The following is a 19,831-nucleotide window of genomic DNA, read 5'->3' as shown; positions in this document are numbered from 1 at the left end:
AGGCAGAAAGGCCTGGAGGGCCACAATTGGCCCTGACCCTGAGGCCTAAGCTTCCCCATCCCTGAACTAAGGCCGGGCAAGGAGGTTCCTGGGAGGTTCAGCATTATAGGGTGTTACAGCAATGGCTATCCTCTAGGTTCTCCCTAGCATCTAGTAATCAGATATACTGCCTCTGAACATGTAGGCTCCATTCTTACACCAAACACAACTTGAGTACAGAACCTGATATGGGAAGTGTTACAACTACGTTTATATCCTTCCGCATCCGCGCCCCACGGCCCTGAACACACGCGTGTCCCTGAGCCTGTGGCAAGGAGGAGGAGCTGGGCAGAGTCATAGGGATACCAGGCACTTGGAAGACGGGGTGGGGTGGGGGTGCTGGCGGGTATGGGGATCTGACGCGGGTGTCACTGTCTCTCTTCTCCGCCGTTTCATGGCTGTGGTCCTGCTTCGGCCCGGCTCAAGCTGGCAGCTCCCAGCCGGACTCGGGCCCCTTCCGCAGGCCAAGGGGGGCACTCCCGGGCACCACGGTGGCATTGGAACTGCTGCTGTCGAGGCTGCTGCTGCTGCTGTAGCAGAGGGCCCCTTCGCCCAGCCGCCGCTTCCAGGCTGCTCGCCCGGAGGCCGGCTGCCACTCCTGCTCCTGCTCCAGCTCTTCGTCCGTGTCCGAATCCGGCGCGGTGTGCCGGCGGATCCTCGACATGGCTTCCTTCAGATCCCGGACGTAGGATCTGCTTGGCGAGGGCAGCGCAGGCTTGGCTTCTTTTCCGCCTCGGGGCGGGCAGCCGCCTTCCTGGCCAGGAGCGGCTGCCCCTCTCTGGCTGGGGCACGCCGGCCCGGCTAGCTCCGTAGGCCCAGCCTGGGACCCGTCGGGGGCTGCTAAGGGCTTCGCGGGGCTGGCCGGGGCCGAAGGAGGCCCCGCAGGCTGCCCCACTGCACCCGCATCCCCCAAAGGAGCCGCGTCGCTCGCGCAGCTCCCCGCCGCCCCGCGCGCAGGGCTCCCTGGCCCCGGGGCCTCTCCTCCTCCCGCCCCGGCGAAGCCCAGCTCGCTGACGGAGAGACCCAGGATGCGAGCAGCTCGCTCCTCCATCGACGCCGGGGCCGGGGAGCCGGGCGGCGGGGCGGCGCCGGTCTCTTCGCGGCCCAGGTAGCGGACCCGCTCCGTCCGAGGGGGCGGGATGTAGTGGGCTTGGATCACCACGCACGTGGCGTCGATGACAAACAGACCCCCGCGCCTTCGGGGCGTCGATCTGTGAGCGTGGCTTCCCCCCGGCTCCTTCCACTTGGGGAAGCTGCCCCTACGCCGCTCGCCCGCTGCTTTGCTCTCACCTCCGACGGCGGCGGCGGCGGCTTCAGGCCAGCCAGCTGCGTGGCTGAAGCCCCAGCCGGCAGGGAGCGTGTGCTGGAGGGGACGGCCGGGGTGGGGTCGGCCAGGCTCGCCCCTCTTCGTTGCCCGGGGCAGAGTGTGGCCCCGGTGCTGGGGGCTCGCGTCCCAGCAGGACCCCAAAGGGTAGCGGGACCCTGCTGGCTCCGGCTGCGCCCCGAAGCCTCCTCCCCACGTCGTGGCTCCGGAGAGGTAGCTCCAGCTGCCAGGCAGCTTCGACGGGCTTCGCCCTGCCTTCCGCCCCGCCGGCCCGGACTCGCAGGCTCTCCTGGTTCCCTCGCAGCCTTTCTTGGGGGCTTCCGCCTGGCTGGGCTTCGCCGTCGAGGCTTCCTTGCTGGCGCGCTGCTTGGGCTGCACGGTGCGGTGGGGCGCCTCGTAGGATGGCGGAGCAACATAGGGCGGCGGGCGAGGCCAGTTCTCCTTCCGGGGGCCCGGCCCGGCCCGGAGACGCAGCAGCATGTGGGCCTCGTAGCTTGGAGGGGCCCGGGCAGGGAACTCGCCCTTGCTCTTGGGGGCTCCTCGGCTCCCTCTGCAGCCGTCGGCGGGGCCCTTTGCCGCCTGGCTGCTCACGTCTCTCCTGCACATCGGGGGCAGCCCGTCGTAAGGCGGGTTAGGCTGCCTTGGCGCCTTGGGGGGAGATGCCGCCTTGCTGGGATCCTTCCCCAAGAACCAGCGGCCCTCCGGCCTCCGCGGGCCCCAGCGAGGCGGGAAGACTTGAGCATCGTGCCAGTTGGTTGAATCCTGCAGGACGCGGGCGCCCAGGCCACGGCGAGCGGGAGAGAAATCAGAGACGAGCTGCTTCTCCAAGAGCCTGCAAGGACACACACACACACACAGAGAGAGAGAGAGGTCGGAAGTGAGTCCACCAGGAAGGGCGCAGAAGGAAAACACCATTGCTTGACGCCGTCAGCTTCAGCCCCCTTTGAAAGGCTTGCCGGATGCTTTATTGCTGCTTTATAGGAAAGCCCACCTGCAATGACCAGAGTTTGTGGCACTACCAGAGGTTGCTCTACCACTGAGCTATGACCCTTTCACATCACTGGTGCATTTAATTTTAGCTCGGACTCTGCGGATGCAGGAAGCAGCTTTCTACCAGGTCATACCATTGGGTCCATGGAGAGTATTACCATCTACTGCGAGGCAGTGGCTCCATCTGGCACTGACAGGAATTGAACCTGCCTGCAGAGCATGAGCGCCACCACTGAACAAGTTCTCTCTCCTGTCCCTTCCCCTCTCGCACGAACCTCTTTGCAACACCTCGTTCCAGTCAAAACTTTATTTTGGTTCCTTCAGCATTTCTTGTACATTGCAGAGCCTGCCTGGCAGCCATGAAACCTTAATAGCTAAATGATCCAGGCATTCTTGAAGACATCCAGACTCCACCTTGCCTTTGTTCAAAGTGCACTGGAATTATCTGAACAGCACTCAAGTGACATTGGGTTGAAGTTGCTTCTCTAGCAGCTAACCAGTATTGCTATTGCTGTCATTTCAGGTAAGCTCCTGTTAAAGGCTGGAGCATAAAATTGTAGGTAATATCATTTAGGCTTTTCTAACATTTCCATTCCAACTGACTAGAAGTATTGGTAATTTAAGGTCTGAGAACAGGGCAAGAACCATCCTAGATGCAATGAAGAAAAAACGAGCTCCTGACTCCCATTTTTTCTGCAGGAGAGAGCTGGTGAATGTGGACGGGGTTAAGCAACCCATTATTCCTCCCTTGCAAGTTTATTACACTTGCAAGTTTATGGCTTATTGGCATAACAATTGTGGGGCTGGCACCACATATGTGCTGGGGTAGCATTTGGCATGGTCTACAGAGATGAGTTTTGTACTTCAGATCAGGAGCATAAGTGCCCACAAATGTGTTCTCTGGTGTCACATTTTACAACATTGATCACTATGAGCACATATTTGCTGCACCAAGGGTGAATTGACCTCCTAAGCGATGCTTTGGTGACACCCTACTGAGACAGCAATATAATGAGAATGAATAATAATTATAATTTTATTGTTTATACGAAAGGTAAAAGGTTTGTATGACACTCATCTGACACTCCCAACAAAATATTTAAAACACATGAAGCATTTATATAGCAGTTTTTAGTCTTCAAAGCACTTCATATACATTATCTCTGCAATTCGTACAACACTCATGTGGAGCAGGTTAGTATTATTCACTGGTTGAAGGGGTTGGGGCTGAGGATATAATGTCTTGCACTATTGGATGAGCATAATTTGTACCAGTGGCCTCTAGGCAGGTGTGAAACTAGGATTTATTTCACCTGGGTTAAAGACCCAGTTTGGCACCCATCCCATGCACATTTGCGTACACACACATACAGGCTGGGGGCCTTTGGGGGCTTCACCCGGGGGGGGGGGAAATACCCTGGCTAGTCCCACCCCCCTGCCCACCTGTAGCTATGATGCTGCCTCCGAGCTCACACTTTGAGGCACGGAGACATTCCTCAGCACCAGAAGGTATCCTGACTAGCAATATCCTCTTCCTAACCCAGCCTTTGGTTTTCATTAATAATTACCCCTTCCTTTGTACTGTTTAGCTCCGACTTGTATACCTTTAACCAATTGGTCCCTTCTAATCATGTTTAAAATGGGACGCAGGTGGCGCTGTGGGTTAAAGCCTCAGTGCCTAGGACTTGCCGATCGAAAGGTCGGCGGTTCGAATCCCTGCGGCGGGGTGCGCTCCCGCTGCTCGGTCTCAGCGCCTGCCAACCTAGCAGTTCGAAAGCACCTCCAGGTGCAAGTAGATAAATAGGGACCGCTTACCAGCGGGAAGGTAAACGGCGTTTCCGTGTGCGGCTCTGGCTCGCCAGAGCAGCGATGTCACGCTGGCCACGTGACCCGGAAGTGTCTCCGGACAGCGCTGGCCCCTGGCCTCTTAAGTGAGATGGGCGCACAACCCCAGAGTCTGTCAAGACTGGCCCGTACGGGCAGGGGTACCTTTACCTTTACCTTAATCATGTTTAAAAGGACCTCCAGGACCGATATAAAAAGCAATGGAGAGATTGGGCAACCTTGTCGTGTTCCTTTCTCTATCTTAAATTCTTCCGTCACTACATTATTCACAATTAATTTAGCCTTTTGTTCTGAGTAAATAGCACCTATACCATTTCCAAACCCTTGACCAACCCCCATCCCTTGTAAGTTTTTCTTCATGAAACTCCAAGAAATGTTGTTGAAGGCTTTCTCCGCGTCCACAAATATCAGAACTGCTTTAGTATTAATATTCACTTGTAATTTCTCTAAGATATTAATTATGTTCCTCGTATTGTCAGACAAGTGTCTGCCCGGGAGAAAGCCCGCTTGATCTTTATGAATCAGCAATGTCCTCTTCCTAACCCAGCCTTTGGTTCTCATTAATAATTACCCCTTCCTTGGTCATACAAACTGGTTTATAATTCTTATATTGCCAAGTTGAACCTCAGCATGTAGGTTCGCTGACAGATAATAACTTGCCTAAGATGCCTAGCCAAGCAGTGAAATGAACTTTGCATACCCCTTGAACCCATTTCCCAGGACTCCACCTCAGGTGATAATAAGAGTGTATCTAAGCATGTGCAGAGAGAGTGCCTGTCATTGTTTAAGTCTGTGGCCCCACTCCCACCCTCTCAAGTTTTTAAGGGAGTAGGGAATCCAGCCTGACACACAGAACTTCCAAGCAGCTTTTAGCCTATTCTCCCCAACTCACAATTTTAGAAATTAAATCCTGGTCCAAGGCAACGTACTAGGAGCATTTCTGCTACAAAGCAGCAAAAGCTATCAAGCCCTTAGTTCAAACCCCAGCTCAGCTATCAGCCTTAGGCTTCCAGTCTATGCTATGGGTATAATACTACACTAATTTACCTTCAGTGAATGCTGTATGAGTAACAAATGCTAAGCCTTTTAAGCAATTAGAAAAAGCTCTATATAGGGTCCAAATAAATGTTGGTAAACTCCTAGGCCTGCTGCCAACTATGTTTTATTCAGAGTACACCCACGAAAGTGTTTTTACCCAAGTTAGCAAAGTTCATTCATTTCAATGGGTCTGCTCTGAGTAACACTGGATGCAACCCCTAGCATGTTCATTTTTTTTGGATCATGCTGTTGTCCATTATTTACAACACAAACAAATTATGCCCCCTCCCCATGCTAACCACTAGATTCAGCACTGAAGCACCTTAACCCCAACCCCTAAGCTCCCTCTGCTGGCTCACTGGAGCTAAGACAGGCGCTTTCTCCACAAATACCCCCTATTTTTGAACCCCTTAAAATAACAAAACCAAAGAGTCCTGGACTCACGTGTAGTGGCCAGCCACACTGTGGTACATCCAGGGGGCACTGTAGCCTTGTCCTGTCCACAGCTCGGCATCCATGGCATCCCGGCTGGAACAAGAAACTGTGTTAAATTCAACAAGAAGCAGGTTTGTTCTCTCGCAGACATGGAGCCGTCTGGCATCTCCGGGACTCAGACCCGGGCATTCAAACATCGTCCTGCTTGCTGGGACATCTAGCAGCCGCCAGAGTCCACAGCAGCACCGGCAAAGGGAGGCTGGAAGTGCAGTACACCCCCACAGCACATGGCAGGCAAGTTCCCTGGCAGAGGCAGAGAAGAAGGGCAGCTGTCGGCAGCACAGGGTGAGGGTCACTCAGGAAGTAGGGTTCTCAGGGACAGGTGGTCGCAGGTGAAGCCAGTGGAAAGACAGAGGCATGTGGACATACACAAATGTGCATATTGCAAAGGCATATCAGGCAAGCAGCTATGCCCACCGAGGATCTCTCGCATTGCTACACACTGTTTCTGTGCATGAGGGAAAAAGCACACATGCACACACACACACAGAGGACCTCTGCAACTAACAAGCTGCTGCGAGAATAGTTACACGGCAACAGAAACGCAAGACACGACAGCACACAAGGACACCCAGATTGCACACAGACAAACACTGTGCTGTCTCTCACAATGTTCCACACACAGGATGTGCATGGTATCCGTGCATCGCCTCACGCCCAAGCCACATCCCCTGCCCTGCCCTCCTTCCCACTGTTCACGTGAAAATGAGTTAAAGAAAATGCCAAGTGTTGAGCTCTTAAATGCTTCCTGCTCCCATTCGGTTATCTCTTAAGCCAAAGGCTAGCAATATATTTTCTTGTCTGAATTTTTTTTTGCATTGCTGTGTTATTCATGACTTGATAGTGCCATTTGCTTTACTGATCTAAATTGTTCAGCTGTATCTTTTATTGTTGCTTTTTAGTTTAATTTGCATTGTAAACCTTATGAAGGAGGGTATAAGGTGAGGTCAAGGTAAAGGACCCCTAGATGGCTAAGTCCAATCAAAGGCGACTATGGGGTGTGGCGCTCATCTCACTTTTCAGGCTGAGGGAGCTGGAGTTTGTCCACAGACAGCTTCCTGGGTCATGTGGCCAGCATGACTAAACCGCTTCTGGTGCACGGAACACTGTGATGAAGGCCAGAGCACACAGATACGCTGTTTACCTTCCCGCCGCAGTGGTACCTATTTATCTAATGCTGGTATGCTTTCGAACTGCTAGGTCGGCAGGAACTGGGACAGAACAACAGGAGCTCACTCCATCGCACAGATTCAAACCGCTGAGCTTCGATTGGCAAACCGAAGAGGCTCAGTGGTTTAGACTACAGCGCTTCCCACGTCCCTTATAAAGGAGGGTGTATAAGTGCCTTAAATAAAGAACTGAAATTGTGTTAGAATCATGTGGGACGCAGCTTTCATCCATTGCAAGCTTTCTTGTCGCAGCTTAACTGCATTTCGTCCACACTTCCCTGTGACTGCCTGGCCAAAGGCCATGGTGATGGCCAGGGATGTGAAAGGGTGTCATTTGCCACACTCTGCTTTCTGACAGGAATTGACTGCCTTGTCTGTGTCACTAGACTCTGTTCCCTTTGACATTCTAGAGAACACCCACTTGAAATAACCTCACATCACTAACCTTGTGCATGTCATTTGGAAAGGCTGCAGCTGGCTGACAGAGAATAACCGTTTTGTGTGCAGGAGGTTTCCAAGCAGGGCTGGGCAAGAGTCCTGTCTGAAACCCTAGAGCATCACTGTCAGTCTGTATAGAAAGTGCTGAGGTAGGTGGACCAGTGGCTTTGACTCTGTAGGAGGCAGCTGCTCAGGTCAGTGGTAGGGCCGGCCCAATGAAGCAGCTCACCTCTGACAGGGGTGACCTGACCACAAAACAGTGTAAAGCAGCTTGCTCAGGCACATAATTCTGAGAGTCATAACTGGGCAGCAAGTTGCTGGCTCTTTTAAGTTTCCCTTGTTATTTTGCATCTTTACTGCCAGGGAGGGAGGTGCTTGTAAGATTTGTCTGCCTCAGGTGCCAAAATAACTTGGTCACCTAGACTTGGGAGACTTTGCTGCTCCACCTCCAGCAGCGAAATGTCTTGGGCCCACCCTGACACCAGAGGTGAAATCTTGGGGTTACCATTAAAAGGCAGCAGATGGTGAATGATTTAACTATTGAGTCTCACCATTTGGATCTTCTGCCTTAAGGTACCAAAACATTTTGGGCTGTCTCCAATTTGTGGGTCCCAAACTGCAAGCGCTTTGCACTATAACAGATGCCTTGGGAATCAGGCCTCACAATGTCTAGGAAGGGGAAGGTTGTCAGATTCAGCGCAGTCACCTGCAGAGTCCCATAGGCCAAGAGGGGGCCGGCCACCAATCTCAGGTTGTTCCTAGTTCTGCTGTGCCGCCTCCTTGCTATTTCTTCCTGCCCCAGGTCCACCCCCACCCTCCCATGAGACAAGGTGAAGCGACTGCCTCAGGTGGCAGGATCCACTAGGGTAGCAGATCCCAACAGTAGTCTTTCTTCCTACCTTGTTCCCTCACAAAAGGGGCGCCATTTTGGAATCCGCCTCAGGTGCCAAAGAGTTGGGCTGGCCCTGATCTGCCCTGTCTTGGAGAGCAGTAACCTCTGCATATCTAAGCTATCCTTTCTCTGGGAAATGGGTGGGCTTCAAGCGAGAAGCAAATAAATGGGCAGTGGCAGCAGGGAAGATGAAGGAGACCCACTGAGGACCTTGTCCAAGAGTCCTCAAAATTTAGAACTGGCTTCCTGCATGATTAGTAATGGGGCAGCAGGGGAAGTGTTGGTAGATAGGAAGCTGCTGTATGCCAAGTCACACTGTTCATCTGCCTATCCCGATATTGTCTGTGCTGATGGAGGCTTTCCAGCTTTTCGGATAGGAGTCTCTTCCAGTCCTACCTGGAGGTGGCCAGGACTGGAGCAAGGACCTTCCCCAAGCAGATGCTCTGCCACTGAGCTGTTCCCCATGTGTTTCATCTCCCATCACTGCAGCACACCAAGGAGGAAAGGTGCAGTGGCCCAAATCCTGTCTGTTAAGGAACTGCAAAAGCTGATGAAATAGGAATGGGGAAACTGTGACCCACCAGATGATGTTGGACTCCAGTTCCGAGCAGCCCCAACCCACATGGCCAATGATCAGGCAGGATGGGAGCTGGAGTCCAGCAGCATTGGAGGGGGAACAGGTTACCCATTGCTGAAGGAGACTAGGGGGCGCAGCACACATCAGTGGCGGGACACATGACTTAACACACACCACGTTCCTTGCTGGCTCAGCCCCTGAGAAAGAGGACCCCCCCCTTCTGCTGTGGTAACTCCAGATGTGCTTGGGACTCCCATCAGCCCCAGCCAGCATGCCCAGTGGTCAGGTGTGGTGGCAGGGCAACTGCAGTCTGTTAGTACTTAAGACAGCCGCCAGGCTCCCCATCCCAGCTGTAGAAGCTGGCAGCATCAGGTTGGCAGCATCAGGTGGTGGTGGTGGTACCAACGGAGCTTCATAGGCTAGAGAGGGGCTGGGAGTTGACCCAGAACTACAAAGTGCCCTCCTGGGCTGCACCCATAGCTCAGAGATGCTATTCGCTTAAGTGGTGCTAGGTCCTCTCTCAGCGCTGCAGAGGGAGGCACCTTTCTCTCTTCTTCACCCCCCCCCCCCGTTCAGTGCGTTATAGCTTACTCTCTGGAAAATGTATTCACCCCTCACCCCAACTAAATGCAGCCTCTCCTCCCCCCGCCAAATTTCCCAGTAAATGAGAGAGTTCAGTACAAACTCCCACGCCAGCTCCAAGTGAAACCTAGCAACTGAGCGCCAGCATGGCAACTGCATTGGCAACGGATGGCAAGAATGGGGGTGGTTAGCAGAGCTGTCGGTGACACAACCCCATTTATTATTGGGGGTGGGGGAACGGGGAGAGGGAGAGGAGACCTTGCATCCTTTTGTCCCCCCTGCCCTGGAAGCAGCCATAATCTAGGTTCTGAAGGGCCACGGATGGACTCAAGGGAAAAGGGATCGGGGTTATTGATAACCAATCTAATAGTAGTTAGGAAGTTTTTTTTTAGTTCAATGGCCACATTCCAATCTAAGCAGCCTTCCAGGTGCCACGGCCAGTGGAGGGGAGGAGCCAGAGGCTAAAGTGAGCAGAATAATAAATGCAAAGTTTTACCTTTTTACGGTAGGCTGCTTTCTTTCTACACATGCTCCCACACCTCTCTCTGTCCTCCATGCAGGCAAGACAGAAGCACCGTCGGAATCCAATGAGATATTCCAGCCAGGCAAAAAACACTCAGGGTTGGGGGCAAAGCAAAGCAGGTTTGGGAGGGTGCATGGTCTGGGCAGACTCTTGAGAGCCAGATAAAGAAACCTGGAGGGCCACATTGGGCCCATGGCTCCTCATCCCTGATCTATATCACTTCCCTGTGCAGAGCACTTAATAAATCTAATTGAATTCAGGCCCACAATAATCTTGCAAGATAGGTGACTACTATTCCCATCTGACTGATGGGGAGCTGACTCGACAAGAACAGCACATTCAATGCATATTTCCTGTCTCAAAGAATTATGGGCATTGTGGTTTGTTAAGGATTGCTGGGAACTGTAACTCTCTGAGGGGTAAACTACACTGCCCAGAAGTCTTTGAGGATGAAAATGTGCTTTGAATGTACTGTTATAGTATGTACACATTAATTTTCCTTTCTTTTCTTTTTAATTGGCCCTGCTCCTATTATTATTATGAGCCATTTGAGCTCAACATTCTTGTTTGAGAAATGGACTACAAATATTAAATTCAAAAAATTCTCACACAATAAAATTTAGCCAGAAGCTTTCCCTGGCTTGGAGAGAGTTCACCTGTGATCTTTCTGTGGGTTGGGCTGTTGTTGAAGGCACAGGAATGAGGCCAGTATGAAAAAGCAGTGTGTCAAAAGACAGGGATAGCTGAGCTGGTAGAGCACGAGACTCTTAATCTCAGGGTTGTGGATTCAAGACCCATGTTTGGCAAAAGATGTTTGGCGTTGCAGAGCATTGGACTAGAATGGGTAGACAACCTAAGGCCCCGGGGCCAGATGCGGCCCAATCGCCTTCTCAGTCTGGCCCGCGGATGGTCCAGGAATCAGCGTGTTTTTACATGAGTAGAATGTGTCCTTTTATTTAAAATGCATCTCTGGGTTATTTGTAGGGCCTGCCTGATGTTTTTACATGAGTAGAATGGTGCTTTTATTTAAAATGCATCTCTGGGTTATTTATGGGGCACAGGAATTCGTTCATATATATTTTTCAAAATATCATCCGGCCCACCACACGGTCTGAGGGACAGTGGACTGGCCCACGGCTGAAAGAGGTTGCTGACCCCTGGTCTAGAAGATCCTTGCAGTCCCTTCCAACTCTATGATTCTGTGATTCATGTGAGATGAACTTCCAGAATCAGTTAACCAAACCCTGAGCTCCAAGGCCACACAGGAAAAGATTAGCCTACCCGAGGTTTAAATATACTGTGTCTCAGGTGTTCATGTTGAACACAGCTCCATCTGATACCGAAAGAGACTTCAGTGTGCAAACGGAGGACGTATGTCGCCGGCTCACATCTCTGCCAAGTCTTTGTGCCCATACAAGTGGGCCCCTCAGTTCAAATACAGTGGTACCTCGGGTTACATATGCTTCAGGTTACATACGCTTCAGGTTACAGACTCCGCTAACCCAGAAATAGTGCTTCAGGTTAAGAACTTTGCTTCAGGATGAGAACAGAAATCGTGCTCCGGTGGTGCGGCAGCAGCAGGAGGCCCCATTAGCTATAATAATAATAATAATAATAATAATAATAATAATAATAATTTATTATTTATACCCCGCCCATCTGGCTGGGCCTCCCCAGCCACTCTGGGCAGCTTCCATAGAAACCAAAAATACAGTAAAATATCACACGTTAAAAACTTCCCTGAACAAGGCTGCCTTAAGATGTCTTCTGAATGTCAGGTAGTTGTTTATCGCTTTGACAGCTACTGGAAGGGCGTTCCACAGGGCGGGCGCCACTACCGAGAAGGCCCTCTGCCTGGTTCCCTGTAGCTTTGCTTCTCGCAATGAGGGAACCGCCAGAAGGCCCTCGGCGCTGGACCTCAGCGTCCGGGCAGAATGATGGGGGTGGAGACGCTCCTTCAGGTATACTGGACCGAGGCCGTTTAGGGCTTTAAAGGTCAGCACCAACACTTTGAATTGTGCTCGGAAACGTACTGGGAGCCAATGTAGGTCTTTCAAGACCGGTGTTATATGGTCTCGGCGGCTGCCCCCAGTCACCAGTCTAGCTGCCGCATTCTGGATTAGTTGTAGTTTCCGAGTCACCTTCAAAGGTAGCCCCACGTAGAGTGCATTGCAGTAGTCCAAGCGGGAGATAACCAGAGCATGCACCACTCTGGTGAGACAGTCCGCAGGCAGATAGGGTCTCAGCCTACGTACCAGATGGAGCTGGTAAACAGCTGCCCTGGACACAGATTTGACCTGTGCTTCCATGGACAGCTGTGAGTCCAAAATGACTCCCAGGCTGCGCACCTGGTCCTTCAGGGGCACAGTTACCCCATTCAGGACCAGGGAATCCTCCACACCTGCCCGCCTCCTGTCCCCCAAAAACAGTACTTCTGTCTTATCAGGATTCAACCTCAATCTGTTAGCCGCCATCCATCCTCCAACCGCCTCCAGACACTCACACAGGACCTTCACCGCCTTCACTGGTTCTGATTTAAAAAAGAGGTAGAGCTGGGTATCATCCGCATACTGATGAACACCCAGCCCAAACCTCCTGATGATCTCTCCCAGCGGCTGCATGTAAATGTTGAAAAGCATGGGGGAGAGGACAGAACCCTGAGGCACCCCACAAGTGAGAGCCCAGGGGTCTGAACACTCATCCCCCCCCCACCACTTTCTGAACACGGCCCAGGAGGAAGGAGCGGAACCACTGTATGACAGTGCCCCCAGCTCCCAGCCCCTCAAGACGGTCCAGAGGGATGTTATGGTCGATGGTATCAAACGCCGCTGAGAGATCCAGCAGAACTAGGAAACAGCTCTCACCTTTGTCCCTAGCCCGCCGGAGATCATCAACCAGTGCGACCAAGGCAGTTTCAGTCCCATGATGAGGCCTGAATCCCGACTGGAAGGGATCCAAATGGTCCGCTTCTTCCAGGCGTGCCTGGAGCTGTTCGGCAACCGCTCGCTCTATCACCTTGCCCAAGAATGGAAGATTTGAGACTGGGCGATAGTTGTCCATCGTGGCCGCATCTAAAGATGGTTTTTTAAGAAGCGGTTTAATAACCGCCTCTTTCAGCGGGTCTGGGAAGGCTCCCTCACGGAGGGAAGCATTCACCATCCCACGAAGCCCATCGCCCAGTCCTTCTCGGCTAGCTTTTATAAGCCAGGATGGGCAAGGATCCAGGAGACAGGTGGTTGGTTTCACTCGTCCAAGCAGCCTGTCCACATCCTCGGAGGTAACAGATTGGAATTGATCCCACTCAACTTGACTAGACAGAACTCTAGCACTCTCCCGCCCCGGCACTGCTCCCATGGTGGAGTCTACTTCTTCCCGAATCTGAGCGATTTTAGGTGGTGCTTCAGGTTAAGAACGACCTGGACCTCCAGAACGAATTAAGTACCCGAGGTACCACTGTATATGATAGGTGCCCATCTTATTCCCATATCTAGAGTGTGCTTCTGCAGTAGGCTTGTATACATTGCAAAAGTTAACAGAGAAAACTAGTTACCCTAGTTTTTGCATGGATGGGGGCAGGTGGGGGGGGAGAGAAGAGCATAAGTTTGCTAATATGGAAACAAGGAAACCAAGTGAATGAGCTGCCACGGCTGGTTGCATGAGGTCCTGCGTCAAAAAATAGTTAAACTCCAAACTATCTCATTTCCCTACTTTTTCACAACCATATTTTCACACAAATGCACGTGCTTACATTGTCATATAATAACCCCCCCCAAAAAAAAACCCCTAATCTTCACACATGAGAGCTAGTTCTGAAACAGACACAAGGTGGTGCCAGCCATTTGGTGCAAATTTTGTATTCACCAACAACCTGACTGCAATCTGTTACAGTGGGGAAAAGAGAGTGTGTCTAGATCTGGATTACTCTATCCTAGGGTTGCCATATTTCAAAAAGTAAATACCAGGGCACCCCAAAAATTGTTCACCTTTTTTCTTTCTTTTTTACAAAAACACAAAAATAACCCCCTCAATATTTCGGTTGACTTGCCTAAGATCCAGGACAAAGCGCCACCTTTCAGAAATTCCCCCCAAGACATCATTTTCGCCCTTAAAATCCTGGTAATGTCCAGAAAAAATCCAGACGTATGGCAGCCCTACTCTATCCACCACCACGCCACCTCCCCCAAACCCAGGTCCAATGGTCTGTGCCAAGAGCAAACCATGGGTGGAGGGGATAATTGCTAGAAATCCAATTCCAGGAAGCACATACACCCTCCGCCCAGCGGCACGCTTTTCCACGCACGGACCGCATCCAGAAAGGTGAACTGGTGTGACAACCAGTTTCTACAGTCAGATCACTCTTGCAGGATCAAAGCAATCATGTACTGTACCTATTGAACAGCAGCATGAGTTTGCGTCTGTGAGGGTGAAGGACAGCTTTCTCGTGCACAATATCCTGATCTTTTACATTCTCTTCAGCCAGCCCTGAATCTGCTTCTAGATCCACTCCTTTTGTCCATGGTCACCGGATTCCCAGCTCCCTTGTGTTATCCGAGACAGACAGATTTCAGGACCCAACCTGCTCCATGTCATCCCAGTTCTGTGCTCTGTCGGCTTCAGGCAAAGCACGCTTAAAGCCAAAGGCGCTCCAACCAGTAGGTGCTGCCTTAGCCACCCTCTGCTTGTCCAACTCCCACCCTACGGGGAATGTGCTGTGTCAACAGTGGAGGGGGGAGTGAGTGGAGGGGGCGCCAGGACTCAAAAGTAGCTGGGTAAGCTCAGGATAGAATTGAAGGAATACCAACGCCAAGCTATGGTGCAGGGCTGCTCTCATGTCATTTGCTCTGTGGTAGCAAAAATGATTTTAGGTGAGTCCCTTTCACTCTGCGCTATTTATACCTGGTCCATCAAAGTAGGATTGTGGGTCAATAGCAGCCCACAACACTAACTCTGCAGAACCTTCTAAAGCCATGAGAAGCCAGGCCCACGGCCATCGACTCCACCCGATGGACTACTCAACTGCTTCTCCCCCCATTTAGTGTACACAGTCCATTATTGGTCCCCACAGGTTGCTTAGGTGCAGCACCTCCTTGCCCAATGTGAAACAAGTGTAAATGGTGCCTTGCATAAGGATCTAGACTAGGCATGGCCATACTTGGCCCTCCAGATGTTTTGGGACTACAGTTCCCATCATCCCTGACCACTGGTCCTGTTAGCTAGAGATGATGGGAGTTGTAGTCCCAAAACATCTGGAAGGCCAAGTTTGGCCATGCCTGATCTAGACCAACTGCTCCTAGCTCTGTTGGGGTCTTCAGGCCTTAAGATCTTTCCATAGGCCATGAGTGGAGGGTTCCCTGGGCACACAAACTAGTTGGGGGGGGGAGTGGGGGAAGAGAACCCCTCAGGGGAGGAAAAGAGATTCCTGTCTCCAGTGCTCAGTGTGTGCAGAGCTGAGAATCCAGGCGCCCTGTAACACTTGGCCTCACAGCACATCCCCACAGCAACCTTTGCAGCCCATTTCCCACAGCCAGAAGGTAAACATCGTCACCCACTGTGTGTCCCCCCAGCCTCTTTCAATACTTGGGGGAACCATCTGGGAGCTTCAACCACATTCACCACAAGCTTCCTCACACTGTCCGATTCCACCTTTCCTCGCTGGCCCTTCCGCTTGGCCTGGGGAGCACCTGCCTTGCCCCCCACTGTTGTTCCCTTTGCTAGGCTGTGCCATCGCCACCCACGGCTCCGGCTGGTGCCTGGGAGGTTTTCCGCCCTTTTAAAAGCCACGGGCAGAACAAACAGGGATTTGGTGTCTGGGCGGTGATGCTGGCTCAGCACATTCCTAGTCCTAAGGGCCCCCGGGGGGCAGTGGAGGAGGGAGGGAGGGAGGAGGAATAACTGAGGGCAGACAGGCAGCTATGCTGGCCTTGTAACTAGATTCAGGGCAGGGTGGGAACAAGAGTGGCCACCTTTGCAAGAGAGGGTGGAGCCACTTCAGATTGGAAGATCCTTGGACCCCACCAAAGGCTTCCAACTGTTACTCCTCAAGAGTTGCAAGGGGGAGGTTGTCATTCCAGCCCCACAGAGGAAGCAAGTCCTATGCATGAGCAGCCTTGCTTGGCTGCTGAATACTTCCTCTTCAATGCCATGCTTTCAAACACAAGGCATGTAAGAGAGGTGTGTGACACACCCTTGTATTGCAGGAGGGCCCAGAAGCTTCGCAAGTGAGCTGAACACCAGTGATGTGGTGGGAAATTCTTCATGACACCCCCCCCCCAAAAAAAACCCCCCATAGAACAAAAGTGAACTTGGCCAGTGCAAACATTCTTACTTCAAAATATTAAGCCAGTTTCCCAAGGACTCTCTGTACAATTTGGAGTGAATTCGGAGGAAAAAGCTACCAAGCCTCTGGTGCTTTTCTTGGAAAAAGAGTGGAAGAAGCATAAATGGAAGGGACGGTCCATCTCTTTCTGTGTGAGACAAGGATTGAGAGCTACCTTTGAGAGAGGATTCTGCATTTCATTTTTCTGCTTTTATTTAGATTAGTTCATTTTTAATTCTATTATGAAATAACCTTAATAAAATTTTACGGGGGATAGGAATACTAAGTCATTTCCCTCCCGCCCTTCACCCCCAAATATGCAACCCGATGGACTCAAAAGCTTGCTCAATGTTTTGTGACATTTTGGTGGGTTATAATCAAAACACTTTTGCAGGCAATTGAACCCTTACTGCTTCCTTTTAGCTTAGCTGGTGGGTTTTTGAGAAAAAAGATTGCTAAATAACACCTCTGAAGATGACATCATTTAGTCCTTGCACTACGGCTGAACACCTGGGGAGGGGCAGGTGGTTCTTCCTGTCTAGTGGAAGGCAAAGTAACGGCTTGCTTGCAGGAGATGGTAGGGAGACTCTCATACAAATATCAGGTCTGTGAGGAAGGAGGAGCCCCCAGCCCAGATCTGCCACAGGGTGCTGCTGCTGACATTTTGCTCCCCCCAATTATACCATGTGTACTTGTCCAATTTGTTCTTTGTATTCATTGTTATATTGCTGTGTGGGTGCACCACTAAGGCAGGCTGCCACCCCGTGCAGTGCCTGGTTGCCTGGGAAACCAGCCAGAGGCTGATGTGGACAAGCCCAATGGGGTGAACTGGATGTGCTACCGCCAGACAGAGGACATCTTCACCATGTTCCTGCCTCTTGGGGTTGACGGTTGGAGTGACAATACCAGGTATGTCACCGGCTGAAAACACTGGTCAATGATGGGCATTGTAGACCTTCCTCATTGGGCATAGCCCGCAGAACCTCTGCATCCTCTACTTCCCCTCCAGCCAGCAGTCCCAGGCTTGAAAAAGCAGAAACGTCTGGGGCTTCATCTCCCTGGGGGCTCCTGGGGGGGGGGGGGAGAAGTGAAGCCCATGAGGGTCCTGGCCTCATGTGAGTTGCTTGCCAGCAAGTGAGCATACCCTCCAACATTTCTCCAATGTAAATAGGGACATTCTAAGGAAAAGTGGGACATTCTGGGGTCAAATAAAAATCTGGGATGGCTTCTCTAAATCAGGGAAGTCCCTGGAAATTAGGGATACTTGGAAGGTCTGGGTGAGCTGGGCCAGAATATCAGGCCTCTCCAGACCCAAAAACGGCTGCTATGCACCTCTTAAATGCACTTTTTAGAAGCAAGAGTTCTCAGGCCTCCAGCATAGAATTGCGTTCTTTTATTGCCTTCTGCTAAACTAATCTAGACATGATCCTGGCCACACACGTGTGTGAGGACGAGGAGTGTGGGAAATGCACCTTCCCCTCTTTCTGTTATTGTTGCTAAAAATAGAGATGGCTCTCTTGGATTGTGCTGGGATTTCTCATAAAACTCAGTTTTCTTTAAAGATGTAGAATATGTACAGCCTTAGTTTTTCCTGCTGTTCTCAGGGTGTGTGATGTTCAATAAGCTTTGTTTATTGTGTGGTATGAAACATAAACAGACTACTGCTATGTACACACAATACCTTTAATGCCCATTTTAAGCACCTTCTTTCCCTCAAAGAATCCTGGGCATTGTAGTTTATCCCTCACAGAGTTACAATTCCCAGCAACTTTAACAAACTATAGTGTCCAGAATTCTTCAAGGAAGGAAACGTGATTTGAATGTGCTCTAAAGGTATAGTGTGTACTCTCTCTCTCTCTCGCTCTCTCTCACACAACCATCTTTTATGCTACCTCACCATTGCCCATCTCATCAGCAGCCCCCCTTTCTGTGCCATCATGCCTCCCTCCAGCTCACAGGCACCGCCAGCGCCATAGCAGCTGCCTCCTGCTCCTCAACCCTGGTGGCCGTGGCTGCATGGTCAGGGATGGTGGGGGTATCAACCCAGGGCCGCCCCAAAAAGAGCAAGGAGGAGGAAGATGGCAGCCCAGTGGCAAGTAGAGGAGCACATCAGTCGTGGCAGATGCCCAGTGGTGGCATACACCACCCCCAGGCACCTTGTGCCCTAAGTAACTGGTCAGCCCTGGTGCAGTTTCTGTCCCCAAGTGCCAGCACTGTCCCTCTCAAGGGTTTCCAAGTGTTGCAGCCTCTCTTTCATTTTTTTTAAAAATAATATTTATTCAAAGTTTAAAAGTTACAGAAAGAAAAAAAGAAAAATACAAAATACAAAAAAATACAACAACAAAAAAGAAAATACACTCGCTTGAAAAAAAGAAAAAAGAACAGATTGAACCTTTGCAAAACTTTCTTCCTTTACTTATTTCCTTGACCTCCTCACACCTCCCATTTTTGTATTCTAGTTCAAATCGTTATTTCTGCAAATCCTTCCAACCTTATTTTCATTTAAGTAATTTATTTTAAAAACCCCTTTTACTTTATCCAATCTTAACTCTCATCCAAACCTATATATCAATACTTATTCTTGAGACGTTTCTCTAAGGTCAAAAAAGATTCCCTTCCACGAATTTCCCAACTCTCATAAAAAACAAAAAAGCAAATTATATTGTATACCCTTTGAGTTCCCAATTTCCATTCCACCCATACCCCCTTCCCGGTTTCAGTCCCCAACATAAGTCCATCAATCTCAAAAAGCCATTAGCCTCCCGGAGATCTTACATCCGAGGCTCTTAAGTCTCTCTCATGTCCCCTCTGCCAGTCTTTTTGATAGTCCTTAGTATTGAAAACCAAATCTCGGGGAAGCTCCAACCCATCAGCATCCACATTCCTTCCAGCCAAACCTCTGTACTTAAAAGTAAAGCCTATGGGGTATTCCAAATCTTGTTTCATTCTCCTTTCAGATCCAAATATCCCCAAAGCTCCAACTTCCACCTGAATCAAATTTATAATCCTAGGGTCATCTGATCTCCACGTAAGGAGATCTCTCCATCTTTCACTTTCCAATTCAGGCCAAGCTTCCATCTTCAAAAATTTATTTCCCCTTGTTGCCATCATGTCAGGCCTCAAATTGCAGCTCTCCTTTCGCATCTGCAGGGTTATGGCTCCCCCTTTCTTCTCTTCAGAGACAACATAATTCTCCTTCTCAAATTTCCCTGTTTGTTCAGTTGAATAAAATTCCTGTGCCGAGTTCTTATCAAGTTCAATGATGGTACTCACTCTTGTGTCCAAAGTTGTAACATTTGTAGTCAAAACACCAATTTGACCTTGCAACTTTCCCAAGAGAAAGAATGTCCTATTCAGTTCAGACTGGATTTCCTTTCCAACAGCCATTCTCTGCAATATCCCAAAGCCCCCTCTAGGGAAATTTAAGTTTCTTTTTACTCCTTTCAGCACAGATCCAAAAGTCCAGTTAAATTGTAACAGTCCTTCCTTCTTTTCAAAAGCAAGCTTGTAACAAATGTAGACAACAGAAACAAAGTCCTCTTTTTGCGTCTTGACAGCTAGCTTGACAGCCGTCAAATTGTTCTATACTTCATCAACGGGCTC

The 19,831-nt window shown here is 50.6% G+C and overlaps 1 protein-coding gene across 1 annotated transcript; it reads right to left on the bottom strand.

The window, feature by feature from the left end:
• Positions 1 to 460: 460 nt before the first annotated feature.
• Positions 461 to 6,898, bottom strand: DDN (dendrin; the record flags this gene model as incomplete). The annotated part of the gene is made up of 2 exons (XM_079966714.1): positions 5,681 to 6,898; positions 461 to 2,195 (listed from the first exon to the last, which is right to left on the bottom strand). Exons 1-2 carry the CDS (start codon positions 5,866 to 5,868, stop codon positions 461 to 463), a joined length of 1,923 nt encoding a protein of 640 aa, XP_079822840.1. The 5' UTR covers positions 5,869 to 6,898.
• Positions 6,899 to 19,831: the final 12,933 nt, after the last annotated feature.

The sequence above is a fragment of the Podarcis cretensis genome (assembly GCF_951804945.1).
Source record: "Podarcis cretensis genome assembly, chromosome: 2".
In the NCBI taxonomy this organism is placed as follows: Eukaryota; Metazoa; Chordata; class Lepidosauria; order Squamata; family Lacertidae; genus Podarcis; species Podarcis cretensis.
Note: the sequence above shows the minus strand (reverse complement) of the source record. Positions and strands in the feature narration are given on the sequence as shown.